General features: G+C 42.7%; 1 protein-coding gene across 2 annotated transcripts in view; it reads left to right on the forward strand.

Moving 5' to 3' along the window:
- Window positions 1-14,431, forward strand: part of LOC126407971 (cell adhesion molecule DSCAML1) — a 126,863-nt gene that overhangs the window by 94,752 nt on the left and 17,680 nt on the right. For both annotated transcript variants that reach the window (XM_050073308.1, XM_050073314.1), the window contains exons 14-21: window positions 1,061-1,157; window positions 1,333-1,461; window positions 1,612-1,779; window positions 2,065-2,135; window positions 2,314-2,554; window positions 8,243-8,389; window positions 8,480-8,635; window positions 12,388-12,527. In XM_050073308.1, coding sequence (XP_049929265.1) covers window positions 1,061-1,157; window positions 1,333-1,461; window positions 1,612-1,779; window positions 2,065-2,135; window positions 2,314-2,554; window positions 8,243-8,389; window positions 8,480-8,635; window positions 12,388-12,527 — 1,149 coding nt within the window. The remainder of the gene's footprint in view (window positions 1-1,060; window positions 1,158-1,332; window positions 1,462-1,611; window positions 1,780-2,064; window positions 2,136-2,313; window positions 2,555-8,242; window positions 8,390-8,479; window positions 8,636-12,387; window positions 12,528-14,431) is intronic.

A 14,431-nucleotide genomic window follows, 5' to 3' on the forward strand; every position in this document is an offset into this window, starting at 1 on the left:
TACTGCTAAGGGCTAAAGGAATACAAGGCTCAATAGAGCTGTGATTCTCAGTCAGCCTGGCTACAGTGCTGAAAAGAAACCTGGGGTTGTTCTTGTTGTCTTCTATTAATGCTGAGTAATAGTTTGCTCTATGTACTGTATGTATGTGTGTGTGTTTTGCATAAGATTTAACTCCAGTAGATTTCATGTCCATAACTGATATTGCAGAGGTCTAATAGGATACACCCTTGCCAGCTTAAGTGGCAAAAATAGCACAGAGGACATGTTGTTCAATGTTTTTCAAGCAGGTGCTTGGCAAATGGTGCCAAAAAATGTGAATTCTGACACCATAAATTCAGTGTACCACAGGACTGGTGACATTTCCCCTCTCACACCTCTCTTCCCATTAAAGTGTACAAAGTGTAGGGCTTTTTCTTGGTGATTTTTGCCGAGTCAAACCATGCCACGTTGATTTGTGTTTCCATTACCAATTTAAACGCACTGAGTCAGACTTTCAAATGTTAAAAAATGTATATGAATTTCAACTGGCATATGTAAACTATAAATATTCTGTTTCGTCACTTAAAGAGGAAGCAGTGGAGCGTCATTCTTGTGTGCTCCAGCAGCACTAGACCTACACTTCCAAGACATTGCAAGCGAGCTCGAGGAGATGGGCATCCGGCGTACGTTTGTGTAGTGCAGAGGGAAATTTAAAAAACTCCAACAACAGTACATGAAAGTTGATGACCACAGTAACACCTGCAGGGTGGACAGAAAAATGTTCTGTTGGTTCACAAGCACAAACATGTCGTCAGATAAAGACTCACGTTTAAGTTAGTATCCCTGATGTATGGAGATGCAAGTTTCTGCCACCCTGGGCTGATGCTGAGTCTAACTGAGTCAAGCCAAGCCAGCACATGTGTATGGAAAAGGGCTGTGAGTCGCCTACATATCAAACATGCTGAGGAAAAACTCAGCGGGCCACTTCTCCGTCACAAAGCTGTGCTTTACACAATTTTCCTGCACAAAGATAGAGTTGTTTGTCTCTATGACATTTCTCTTTCTACCTTTCCCCCTACAGCTAAAGCCAGCAGAGCGTGAGGATTCAGTCTTCTTTTCCTGTCATGCCATCAACTCTTATGGAGAAGGACGAGGCCTTATCCAGCTCACTGTGCAGGGTAACCATTCCTGAACAAATGCATGTACTATACCCTCTTCTCTTTATATTGATAAAAGCTACACAGACCTGCTCTTCCCTTTTTCCAGCCAGAATTGTCTCTCTTGTGGGGCTGCCTTCTCCTTCTTTACTTTGTCTTCCTCCTTTTGTTTACTCCCTCTCTTTTAACTCCTCAGAGCCCCCAGACCCTCCAGAATTAGAGGTGCGAGAAGTGAAAGATCGCAGCATGAACCTGCGGTGGACACAGAGATTTGATGGGAACAGCGTCATTACCTCCTACGATATTGAGTATAAGAACAAGACTGGTATGTGAAAGAGTGTATTCTTTATTTTACAGAAAGAACTTAATATTGCATTAGAATGAGAGATACAAATCCCCAGATAAATCAAAAGTGTCTTTAAAGTGGGAGAATGGTGGCAAAATGTAACTCAAAATTCTCTTCTTTTTTCGTCAGACACCTGGGAGCTAAAGCATGCCACTCGAAACATCTCCCCCACCAACAATCAGGCCAACATAGTAGACCTTCACCCTGCCTCTGTCTACAGCATCCGCATGTACTCTTACAACTCGATAGGCAAGAGCGAGGCCAGTAAGGAACTCACCATCAGCACGGAGGAAGCACGTGAGTATCTTGACTTGTACTAATGTGAATGTGAGCAAATATTTCACTTATTCTTGGAGCATTAGCTTTTAGTCACTGCATCTTTATGACACTGACCGATCTGTCCTTGAATAAGCATTTTGTATTGAAATTCTCTCCCAGTGAAAGTGAGAAAAACATCTCTGAACATTGTAGATAAGAATATTTTAGTATTTAGTATATTTTACTGTGAAAGCCACAGAATGTTTGTTTGACAGTAGCACAATGCCTCAGCCTTGACCCCTCTGACTCTCTGTCTCTCTGCAGAGCCTGATGGTCCTCCAATGGAGGTGATCCTGCAGCCGGTGACCTCTCAGAGTATCAGGGTCACCTGGAAGGTAGTGTAGTATAATCTTCTGCCTTCTGAATAGCTATGTACTTCCTCAAAGATTATCTTGATATTGCAAGTAACCTAATGTTTGTTGTCTTGATTTCTTTTCCATGTATGTTGTTCATGGAGGTGGTTAAATAATCGCACAGTCTGGTGATGTCAGTACTGTGCTCCTATTTTCCCAGGCTCCCAGGAAGGAGCTGCAGAACGGGGTGATCAGAGGATACCAGATCGGTTACAGAGAGAACGGCCCGGGCAGCAACGGCCAGTACAGCATTGTGGAGATGAAGGCCACTGGAGACAGTGAGGTCTACACCCTGGACAACCTGAAGAAGTTTGCCCAGTATGGTGTGGTTGTCCAGGCCTTCAACAGAGCTGGCACAGGGCCCTCCAGCTCAGAGATCAACGCTACAACGCTGGAAGATGGTGAGGATCACAATAAACAACACAGAGAGAACACATCTCAGCATGTATAACAGAGGATTTATTGCCTCTCGGTGTGTTTATGAGTGTAAATATGGGGTACTTTAGTGACCAGCAGCAATACGGGAAATAGGTTAAACAGCATGGTCCATTAAATGCAGTGGAAGAGTGAACTGTCATACCTGTGAAATATCACCCCGTCTGCTTTGGCTTTGATTCACAGTTACTGCACTTTTTCTGTTGCCATTGTTCTTTTGGCTGTCTCGCTCTCTGATCTATGTCAAATCATGCCATGCTTTGTAACCTAAAATTACTACATTCTCTCTCTTCTCTCAACAAGAATGAATGTTGGCTGCTGGCATCCAAATGCTTTTCACAAATACCAAGGACACACATAGTCTCATAGACACGGCACACATTCAGCAGCGCTGTAGAGGGGACTGAGTGATCTGTGTAGAGTGAGAAAGAGTGTGGAGATACTGCCATGCACCCTGATGGCTATGAGGTAGATGGGCCTAATGTTGAATGAATGAATAAGTGAATGAATGAATGAGCAAATGACTGAATGAATGGATATAATAAAAAAATATATTTGTGCTCTGATCTGTGATTAGATAATCTAAATTAATCGCATACATACATTTTTGCTGTGAAAGTCTTTAAAAAATTTCAGTTCAAATGAATTTAGGCAGATGTGTCGTAGTAATGTTGCTGGATTTTGGACACAATTGTCCCCCCGTCCTCTATCACCAAAACTGGTCTGCAGTCCATTGCAATCCATTTTGCAAGGGAGTTAGTTAGTTGGTCACAGGTGTACTTACTCAGTTTGCGTCTGAACGCCTGGTCGAGTGTGGCTTGACGAGGCTGGCTGCTAGCGCTAGCATCAGAAGCTATGCTAACTCAGACATCTGGGTTCGCTGCTGAATGCTTTGTGTTGAGGTGATATTTCAGGCTTGCAGTACATTGACAGTGCTCCTACTCATCAGACACGGTGCTCCTTGGTGTTTTTTTAAAATATGAATATTTTTCATTTATGGGGCCAAGCAGCGTCATGTCATCTGCCTCCATCATGTGACAAAGCCACTGTGGCCTTCAATGACGCAGCAGGTCAAAGGGCACCACGCGATTAATCAGTGTTCATTTTTTAACTTTTATTTTTTTGTAATTAATTAATCGAAATTAATGCATTATTTTGACAGCCCTAGTTTAGACATGTTGTAAATTGCATCTAGCTGTGAATATGCAAAATAAAGTTCAACAGTTCCCAGTCTTGGAATCTTAAAAAAATCTTTTGAAAAAGGTTCATTTTTCCTGCATTATATACTTCCAGATCTGAAACAAAAACTTTCCAGTTACCCAAATTTGACTGAAATCTGCAAACAACTTTTTAAGATATCATATTAAAGATACTACGCAGGATTTTCCTACTGTATGACCCACTAGAAGTGTGTGGCTGTGCATTTATCTGCAGAGAATCTGCCCTCTGCCTCTATTTTCTTATTAATTTAGTTAATATTAAATTAGTTTAGTACGTTCCTGGGCACAACACTCAGATAAGGTCAGGACTCTATAAAAAGGTAGTGACCAGGTGTCATACTGTAAGCAACACACATCCAAGAGGACACAGCACTGAAAAAAAGGTACATATAGTGAGGTAAAATGCCAAGCAGACAAAGCTAGGATTGGCTTTACTTTTGCTGGCCATACTGTAGTAGCTGTAATAGCCCACAGTTCCTGGATACTATACATTTAATTAAAAGATTAAGACATTAGGCCAAAAACATCCACCAACTCCTTGGTGGAAGTATTGAAAGAAGTAACTTTCTAGATCCATAATTTGTATAGCTAGAAAGACAAATCCAATAGTTCCTTAACAATAGGAAAAGGCAAAAATGTATGTGAAGTTGAGGGTAGTCTTGAGGGAGAGGTGGAGGGGGCTGGTAAAAAGGCAGTAAAGCAGTGGAAGAATGGATCACTGGACTTCATTTAGTTTGTGGATTGGACTTCCAAAGGCCATAATTTACTTGGTAATGCAACTTTTTCTTGTAGAGCAACATTTTCTCCAGCGTTAGTTGACTTCTGGTCACCTGGGAGCTGAATAAATCCAAAAACCGACTGATGTATGTTAACAACACACCGATAAATGCAACTTTAAAAGAAAAAGCATTCTCAACTCGAAATTGTTCTCATCATATTCTCGCAAGAAGACTTTAAATATTCTTCTTGCGCTCTTTGTTCTTTAGTGTTGAACTGCAGTTAATGTAATTAATCTGTGAGCTGTACCTGTGAACAGATATTTTCAATACACGCCTCCTCTCTCAATCTCTATCACGTGTCATCCACATTTGCTTTGCTGTTTATACTCATACAAACAAACACACACACACACACACACACTCACACGTCACATACATACATGTCCACCCAGTGAACAGTTGGCTGAGCCCCATTGGTCCAGAGCAGACAGAGCCCTCCAGTTCTTCCCTATGGCTGTCACCGTGGCGACAGTGATATTGATGGCCATTATGATAATAGTGATAACAACAAGCATACTAAAAATAATTATAATTAGCTTGTCTCTCTGTCTGTCTCTCTCTCTCTAGTTCCCTCTGCTGCTTCCTGCTGTAATTATCCACAGCTGAGCGCATTGTCTCTCTGCTCCCTCTTTTCATCTTTTTCTGCCCTTCCCTTGCTCCCCTTGCTTTTAACTCTCTTCCTCCCTTTCTCCCTTCTTCCTCTGCCCCTCACCCCCCATCTCCTCCTCCCTGTAGCCCCAGTCCAAAACTGCCTTTCATTATGTTCCTGTTATCCCCATCTCTCTCCAAATTATGCACTTATTTATGTAAGGTTATTTTATATGTCAACAACCTTAGCATTTATGTGGCATCCTTCATGTGTGTCACCCTACGTAAGCCCTAACGGTGACAATGTGGGGGCACTTGAACCAGCTCACCTTTTTGTTCATATCATCTTTCAATCTCTCTCTTCTCGGAAAGGTCTGACTGTGAAGGGAGGAACTGGGCTGTGTTTTGTTGCCTTCTAATTATTTAGCCTAAAGGTTTATTCATGCAAAACCCTGTTTTCAGTTCTCTAATCCTCCTTTCTCCTTTCCCTCCCTTCCTCCGTCCTCCTCCCCACCTCCTCTCTCTTCACCAGCTGCAGAGAAATTCCCTGGTGGACTTGGCCCAATCTCTCTCTTTCATTGCTCTCTGTCTTTCACTCGCCTCTCTTCCTCTCTTCCTGCTCCTCCTCCTCTCACAAGTTGACTTCTGTTCATCTTTAACAGTGTGCGTTATTCAAAGCCTGAAAGACTAATGGTCAGCGGTGGCCAATAGAAGAGACACCTGGGCTGGTGGGGACAGAAGGAGGCTTGTACAGAGAAAGAGAGATGGTGGTTGTAGAGATGGTCCTATACATCAGGCTGGACGCATGTCATGAGCTTTTTATCTATCACTAGCCTGTTTACTCGCCTCAGGTTTGATATGGAAATTTAGGGTTTCAGAGAGGGTGTATTTATTTATTTATCAGCTAGCCAGTGCAGTCCTAATTTTGAGGAGACAATGGTAGCCTTTGCTTTAATGCAAAAATAATCTACATTATTCACAATTATTAACCTCTTAGACCTCGCTGGCTATGTGCTGGACCAGCAGTGACATACACATCGACAGAACTTTATTTAAATTGTGTTAAAGATCCAAAGAGATTTACAGATCCCAAATATGTCTTGCAAAATATTGAGGGAATATGTATAAAATGATGCAAAAGATATTGGATTGATGTTTTTTTTCCAACCTTAGAGCTACTTTGCCAATTTTCAGCCAGCTTTGCATCATAACAGTGTGTGTAGTATGTGCAAATGGACCACCGTAGACTTCCCTCCAATTAGACAGCCCCCAGATCTCCTTGCTCATCTCTCAGCTCACATCACTGACTCTAAGGCTGTTGCTCAAACTACAAGGGCTGCCCCCTGACTAAGAATTTTCCTAACTGACCAATAGTCGTCATTTAGCGCCATTAGTCAACTAGTCGCCTACATGTTTACGATATTTAAATTATATATTTTGCATGGGGCAACACATTGGTTTGAGTTGAAGGTGTGAGAAAGAATAGTATCAGTAACATTGTTAACACTGTGCTACATTACAGAGAAATACAAAACCGTACTAATGAACCTTCATTAATATAGGCCTATATTTTATCTACAAGTGCACGTCACACACTGAGCGAGCCGCCTGTTAATGACGCTGTGGGCTAATGGGCATGTAGCTACTTCCATGTTTCAGATGATGCGTCATGTTTGTGGTCGACCAATGAAGATGAGTTTACATATCACCTTGGGTTCGTCCTTCACCTTCTCAAAGTGATCCCACACTTTGGATTTCCTGCCCGACATGTTATTAACTAGCCTGTGGAATAACCGCAGGTACCAGCCCTGGAAATTAGGGGCCGTACACATGCCGCGTCTTTAACCTCCTGGAAAACATGAGGTCGGACGCCGGGCGCTACTCTTGTGTCTTTTTTGTGCCAGCTTTCAAGAGTGGCAGCAGGTTGCGTCTGAAGTTGCTAAGCAACCTTAACAAGCATCATATAGCCTAGTTACCTGAAATCCTGAGTGCAGAGCTGATCTTCTTCCAAGTGCTGTTTATAAGTGTGTAGGCCTATCGTCTGTGGGACAGATGTAAAGCTCTGGGTAGTAAAGATCACTAACATGATCAACTTTTCCGTATTTATCAAACTGAATATTTACAGAAGAAGGGAAAGATATCTGTTGGCTGTGATTGGTTTGTAACGTGACTCCTGTCTGACTGCTGAATATGGCCTCTTCCTGTGTCTGTCCTTTCAAATTAAATCCCCACATGGTCCAGTCATATAGGTTTTGATTTATTTTGACAAGGCGCAGCTCCTTATCGAGTCTCACTTTTTTTTTTTTTGCAATTAAGGGACCAATGAAATTTTGTCGAATAATGACCTTTCTGGTCGACTATTGGGGGGGGGGGCGCCCTACAAGCTACAGATTGTACTTACACATTTTCATATACTCCCCACCACGGACACAGAGCTCCAAACTCAGATTTAACAGTAAAACTAGGCAGTTCTGATCAAATATAAACCATGTTACTGCATTGCCTATTTCACCCTTAACATGTTTTCAGAAGCATATTTTAGCTCACCGTTTAACTGAAATTCAACATTGTTTGCTACCAGCTGACAGCCATATTGCTTCCTGTGGAAAAAAAGCCAGACTCGTGTAACCTCACCCACCTGCAGGTGCGGTTTTTCATCTGGTAGTGGTTAAAGTTTCCAAAGATACCAATTATAGAATCTGGGAAATGTGTAAAAAATTGTGCACAAAACATCTGGATTTTTGTTTTACTACTCAGGGTAAACAGTATTTAACTTCAATGAAGAGCTGGAACAATCTGATGCAGAATTTATGTGTGATATTGCCACAATGTGGAATACGATCAAGCCTCAAAGCTACTTAAGGGGTTAAAGGACACTAGATAAAGGGATTAAAGAATACCTTTATTTTCCCCAGTTTATCTGTGTTTAGCTCAGTCATCAGAGGAGTTGTGAACAGATCTTTCCTTTTGAAATAAACCATGAAATACATCAGGTTAGATAACTGCAGATACATTGTTTAGATAACGCATCTTAACTTTTCTCTTCTCTTTCCATCTTTATCATCAGTGCCCAGCCAGCCTCCTCAGAACGTGCGAGCCATTTCTGTAACATCAGACGAGGCAGTGATTACATGGGCTGAACCTCCCAGGATGACGCTGCATGGCGTATTGAAGGGATATCGCGTCGTGTTCTGGGCTGTTTTTCCTGATGGAGGTGTGTTGAGTGCGTCTGTTATCTTAGACACCATGACTAGTTACAGCTCAGCAGTGGGTCTGAACATCTCGCTGTTCTTTTGTGTTTCAGAATGGGGTGAAATGCAAAACATCACAACCACCAAGGAGCAGGTGGAGCTCAGGGGCCTGGAGAAGTTCACCAACTACAGCATCCAGGTTCTTGCCTACACTCAGGCTGGAGACGGCGTCCGTAGCAACGTCCTGTACATCCAAACTCGGGAAGACTGTGAGTCCACATTTAAGTAGATCATTCCACACACATAAACCAAATAATGAACTGATCTGTCACTTGCTTTGGCCACGCCTTTGGGATGGGTTTAAGGGTTTTTGCTCTTGGTTTAGGCTGCAGTGTGGGAGGCAGAGAGCCAGGGGGGGTAGAGGGGGTCTTTGTAAGGCTGAGGTTGCTGATTAAAACCTCTTTGTGCTCTGATGTGCCATTACCAGTGCTAATGAGAATTAAGAAGCCAAAAAGTGTGTGTGAGTGTGTGTGGTTAAGGAGCCTAAGGGTGTGGGTCTGTGCATGTGAATATACGGAAGTGTCGGGGGGGTGTTAAGTGTGTGTTTGCATGTGTATGGTGTCTTAGCGTTGGTGCGCGTGTTTGGGTGCATGTGTGTGTGTACATACGTTATTGTTTGTGTGCAAGTCTAGCTCAGCACCCAGCACAAGGAGAGGGATTAATTCTTTGTGGCTTAGAGAGAATTAATTTTGTGCTTACACTGGCGGGCTGTGGATTACATCCGTATCCGCCTCTCCTCTCCCTCCCTGGGGCCACACAGAGGAGGAGGCAGGCGTCTGGAGATGGAGAAAATGAGGGGAAAGAGGGAGAGTGCAGGAGAGTGGAGGGCAAGGGGGGGGGAGCAGAGATTCTAAGAAGTGTCATTTCAGAAAAGGCCTTTATTCTCTCTTCCTCACTATATCTCCATTTTATGAGCTGGCCTCGCCGCAATAGCTCTTCAAATATGTGTGTTGCGTTAGTCTTTAAGTGTGTGCTTATCAGGGGCAAGCTGAGTGTCTCTTTTGCCCTGATGCAGGTTGACACTGTGTCCAGGGGCAACCTCTTCACATACGTTCAACACTCTCTGTCTCTCCCTTCCCTTTGCCCTCAGTTGTATCTGCAGCATACGGAAAAGTGTTTGCAGTGGAATTGTGCAAACAGACAATTCTCAGCCAGCCTTTCTCTACGTCTGTCTCTTAAACACAAAGACAGTACACAGTGAGCAAAGGAGCGAAGACGATTTGTTATCAAGTTCCCTTTTATGCTCTTTCCAAGGGGCCCCCACACCCTGGGGTCCACAACATTTAGTCCCTGTGAATATGTGCACATGTATTTATTGTAGATTTAATGTTTATCATGGTATTTATATTCTAAATTACTGCACGTTGTCTAATTCTTTCATCCCACTGGACAAAGAAAACCCACTATTACATGCTAACGTCTGGCGTTTGTAATTGATAGGAAAGGTTGCAATCAGGATTCACTCCCAGGACAAATGACTCCACAGTAATCATGAGTATTTATTGGCTCCAGCTCAGATTGGCTTTGAGTGACAGTAGCATGACCCTTTTTCCACCAAAATTAGGATATGTATGGAGGTTTTTTAAACACGGGCAAACCCGTTAAAAATAGGTGATAGACTCCTTTTCTTTTGCCAGTAGACCAGAGCTGTGTACATGGCTCTGCAGCAGACAAGTATGCCTTTCTACGTTTTTTTTTTACTGGTGTGTCACGTTCAACGTCACAGATGGGTAGGAAAACAGGTTAGTACACAGCAGAAAGCAGCATGGAGGCCAGTGAAAATGTTTCATTGGATAATTTTTTTTATTCACCCCCTCTCTCATACTTGGTGCAGACTAGTTTGGAATGATGTTTGAGCGCTGTTTGGGCAGAGACAGATAGTATTTTGTGGTGGCCTATCATTGCATTCCACTGACAAAGGAGCTAAAATTAGCATGTCCACGCGGTTGTCCACCACTGATCTCCATGCTGCTTTCTACTGTTTACTAACCTGTTTTCCGCCCGGCCATGATGTTGCATGTGACACACCAGTAACAGAAAAAAAAACAGACAGGCTTATTCGTCTGCTGCGGAGCCATGTACACCTCTCTGCTGTACTGGCAATGGAAAAGGAGTGTTGCGCCTGTTTTTAATGGGTTTCCCATGTTTAAAATAATGGCATACATGCTCTAATTTTGGTGGAAATAGGGTATATCACTGCCTATTAAAGCCAATCTGAGCTGTAGCTGATGCTGATGCTGATAAATACCCATAATTACTGCAGAGTCATTTATCCCGGGAGTGAATGCTGATTGAAACCATACCCATTAAAGACAAAAGCCAGATGTTGGTGGGTGTTTTTTTTTTTTTTTTTTCCAATGGGAAAGGGGCCAGAGAAAGGACACCCGGGTGTACGTGCTAATTTTTCCCCTAGATGCAATTATGGGCCGCCACAAAACACTGTCGGTCACAGTCTGTGGAGTTTGAGAGACAGACTGAATGAGTAAGAGATGTGAAACAAGAAGTAACATTTTCACTGGCCTACATGCTGCTTTCTGTTGTTTACTAACTGTATTACTGGCCCATCCATGACTATCTATGACTGTCCATGACGTCAAACCTGACACACAAGTAAAACAAAAATAGAAAGACATACTCATCTACTGCAGAGTACACAGCTCTGGTCTACTGTCAATTGGAAAGCAGTCAGTTCCATATTAAAGAGCTCCTGCGTTTAAAAAGAAAAAGGGTACAAGAAAAAAAAAACACTGCATGTTTGACCATTTTTGTTAATTCTAAAATAATGGTTATCATACCCCTGACAAGAACAAATATATCAAAATAATCTATGACTTCCTTTGCAGCTCATTGGCTACAGTAACACTTATATATATACTGGTGTTTCCTTAACTCCATTAGCCTGATACTAGGCGAAAAAGTAGTTATCTTAAAGTGAATGTTTCTTATGCAAACAAGTCACTGGTCAAGTAAGCAGTAATGTACAATGGTTTTTCCATACGACAACGCTACACATGAGCAAAGAAGGTTGATATTGTGCATGTCCAACCTCAGTCGGGTACAGGTGACAAGAGCAGCAAACAAAGAAAAATTGAGGCAGTGCACATTAATTAATCTGCCAATCATTTCCTCAATTAATTGTTTGGTCTATAAAATGTCAGGAAATTGTGAAAATGCCCTTTACAATTTCCCAGACCCCAAGCTGACCTTTTCAAATTGCTTGTTTTGTCAAACCAACAGTCCAAAACCCAAAGAGAGTCTGTTTATTGTCATAGAAAATGGGAATACCAGAAAAATGTGGCATTTGAGGACTCGGAATCCGTTGATGTTTTTTTTTTTTTTTTTTCTTAAAAAGTAAAGATGGATAATTAGAAAGAATTGAAGATTCATTTTCTGTTGATGAACATATAATTTCAGTCTCAGTCTGCATGTACATCAAATATTGCTCAAAATATAAGTTAAAGCAGCTTGCAATATTCTTAATAATACATGAAGCACTGTTAAAACATGACGAAACTGAAAAAAGGTCACCCCACAAAGTCTAATCTTTTTCTATATCAAGACAACTCAGGGGCATTAATGCTGTTACACCATTATCATGGTCACAAGAGGAAGGCTGTTTTTTCGCTTGTGTTGAGATCAACTCATAAGGACTCTAATGGTAGCTGCAGAGCCAGGATGTTTTCCTTAGCAATATGCTAATTCAATTTTTTATTTAAAAAAACCCAAAACCCTTTCTGCAATTGTAAGCTAATGTATGGAGTACCAACAACTTTATCAACTATCTAGTGGGTACACACAGATGTTTTTGGTGCAGCCAACAACAACTAATGGGCAAATTTCCCCAAATATCAGTCTTCACCTTTAAAGTTACTTATTCAGTTTACTGTACATGCAGACAAGTATAACTGGTTCACGTTTTGCTTTGCCCTCCATTTCTCTCTTTGCTCCCCCTATGATTCAGACCCTGGACCCCCAGCTGGCATCAAAGCTGTGCCCTCCTCCGCCAGCAGTGTCGTAGTGTCCTGGTTACCCCCTCACAAGCCAAATGGAATCATCCGCAAGTACACCATCTACTGCTCCAGCCCCGGGTCTGGCCAACCGGTGAGTTACAAGAGGGGTGCGGAGAGTTTCAGGGTTGAGAAGTGAATGAAAGAGCAAAAAGGGGGAAGAGGACCATCTGAACATGGCTGACGATGAAGGGGAAACTATCCTTTATTTATGCAGAGTACAGCGTCTGGTATACATTTTATATGATGCAGAGATAAAGAAAATTGATTTAAGTATGACGTTTTGTATTTGTGTATTTGTGTGTGTGTATGTGTGTGTGTGTGTGTGTGTGTGTGTGTGTGTGTGTGGTCTAGTGCTGCAGTCTCAGCAAGATGTGTGTGTGAAATGAGCTCTCCTCATACCGCAGTGTGTGTGCGTGTGCAAGCTCACCCTCCAGCCTCATTTGCATATCTGCGTCTCATCACGTTGCCAGGACAACCTCATCTGTTCATCAACGAGGGCAGAAAACAAGCCGACAGCAAACACACACTCCGCGCTTACGCACAGACACGCACACACACTCATAAATGTATCACACCATGCGCATAGAGGTCCATATATATATGCAACTCATGTTTTTATGATAGTGTGAATTCAAAAGGAAGAAATACATCCTGCTTGCATACTTGAAAACACACACACACACACACACACACACACACTTGCACCATATAAATGTTCCTTACTAGAATATACATGCATTTTCTCCTTAGTCTCACTCATTCAATAATCTATCTATCTATCTATCTATCTATCTATCTATCTATCTATTTGTCTGTCTGTCTGTCTATCTCTTCTCTTTCTCTTTCTCTCTCTCTGAAGCCCCCATGCAGAGTTCGGGATGATTACTATGTAAATGAGTGCGACTGGAGAGAAGGAAGGAGGGATGGGGGGGTCAGACACACCGCGCGGGGAGTACTTTTGTTCCTCTTTTCATTATCTCGCTCTATCGTTCCCCGGATCACCGCTATCTCCACGCCGGAGGAATATTTTAATATCCGTTACAGCAACACACACTCTGTCACTCCTCCCTCCCTTCCTACCAACATCTACCCACCCACCCACCCATCCATCCATCCATCCATCCATCCATCCATCCATCCATCCATCCATCCATCCATCCCTCCGTCCATGCCACTGCCTGCAGTGGAGACTATAGGGACACATGTACAGAGAGGAGAAGAAGAAGAAGACATTGATATACGTGAGAGTCAGGGGGAGAAATGCAGAGAGGATGTAAAACAGAGGGGGGTACTGGTGGATAGATGGAAGGAAAAAGCAAGGAGTGGGCCCACGGATGACAGGGAAATGTGGAGAGGGGCAGGGAAATGAAGGGAGGGATGAAGAGTGATGGCAGGAGGCGAAGGGAAGGATGGCGCAGTGGGGTAAAGGATAGGCAGAGAGGAAAATACAAAAAAAGGACGGAGACAAGAGGAATGGATGATGAACAGGGAACACAGGGAAGTAATAAAAAGCCCAGTGGATTCCTCCATGACGGCCTGCTCATAAATGTGAAAAACAACATGAATACTGGAATCTATTTGCCCAGAATAAACCGTTCTGCAGACAACAACCCAGCAGGCTAGAGCTCAGCAACACTGCAGTGTCTTCGTCGCAGGTTTTACAGGTCTTGTGCATTTACCAACTCTTCAAACCATTTGACACTCGTATTGCAGTCTTCATTTCACCTGTGTGCATGAGTGCCTGTCAGTCAGAAACGCAAGTCAGTGTCAAACTGTAGTGAAACATGTGATTTGGAGGGCGGCAGTGAGTGTTACTTTGCAGCGTGTGTTAAATTTGTGATTGTGTTTTATTTTCTCCTATTCTTCTATACATAGCTGAGATCAGCTGCACAGTAACAGACGGGGCTGTGTGTGTGTGTGTGTGTGTGTGTGTGTGTGTGTGTGTGTACCTGGGTGTTGGGATACCTGAGGAGTAGATGAAGAGTAGGAGTTGAG

The sequence above is a fragment of the Epinephelus moara genome, chromosome 2 (genome assembly GCF_006386435.1).
Source record: "Epinephelus moara isolate mb chromosome 2, YSFRI_EMoa_1.0, whole genome shotgun sequence".
NCBI classification, from domain to species: domain Eukaryota; kingdom Metazoa; phylum Chordata; class Actinopteri; order Perciformes; family Serranidae; genus Epinephelus; species Epinephelus moara.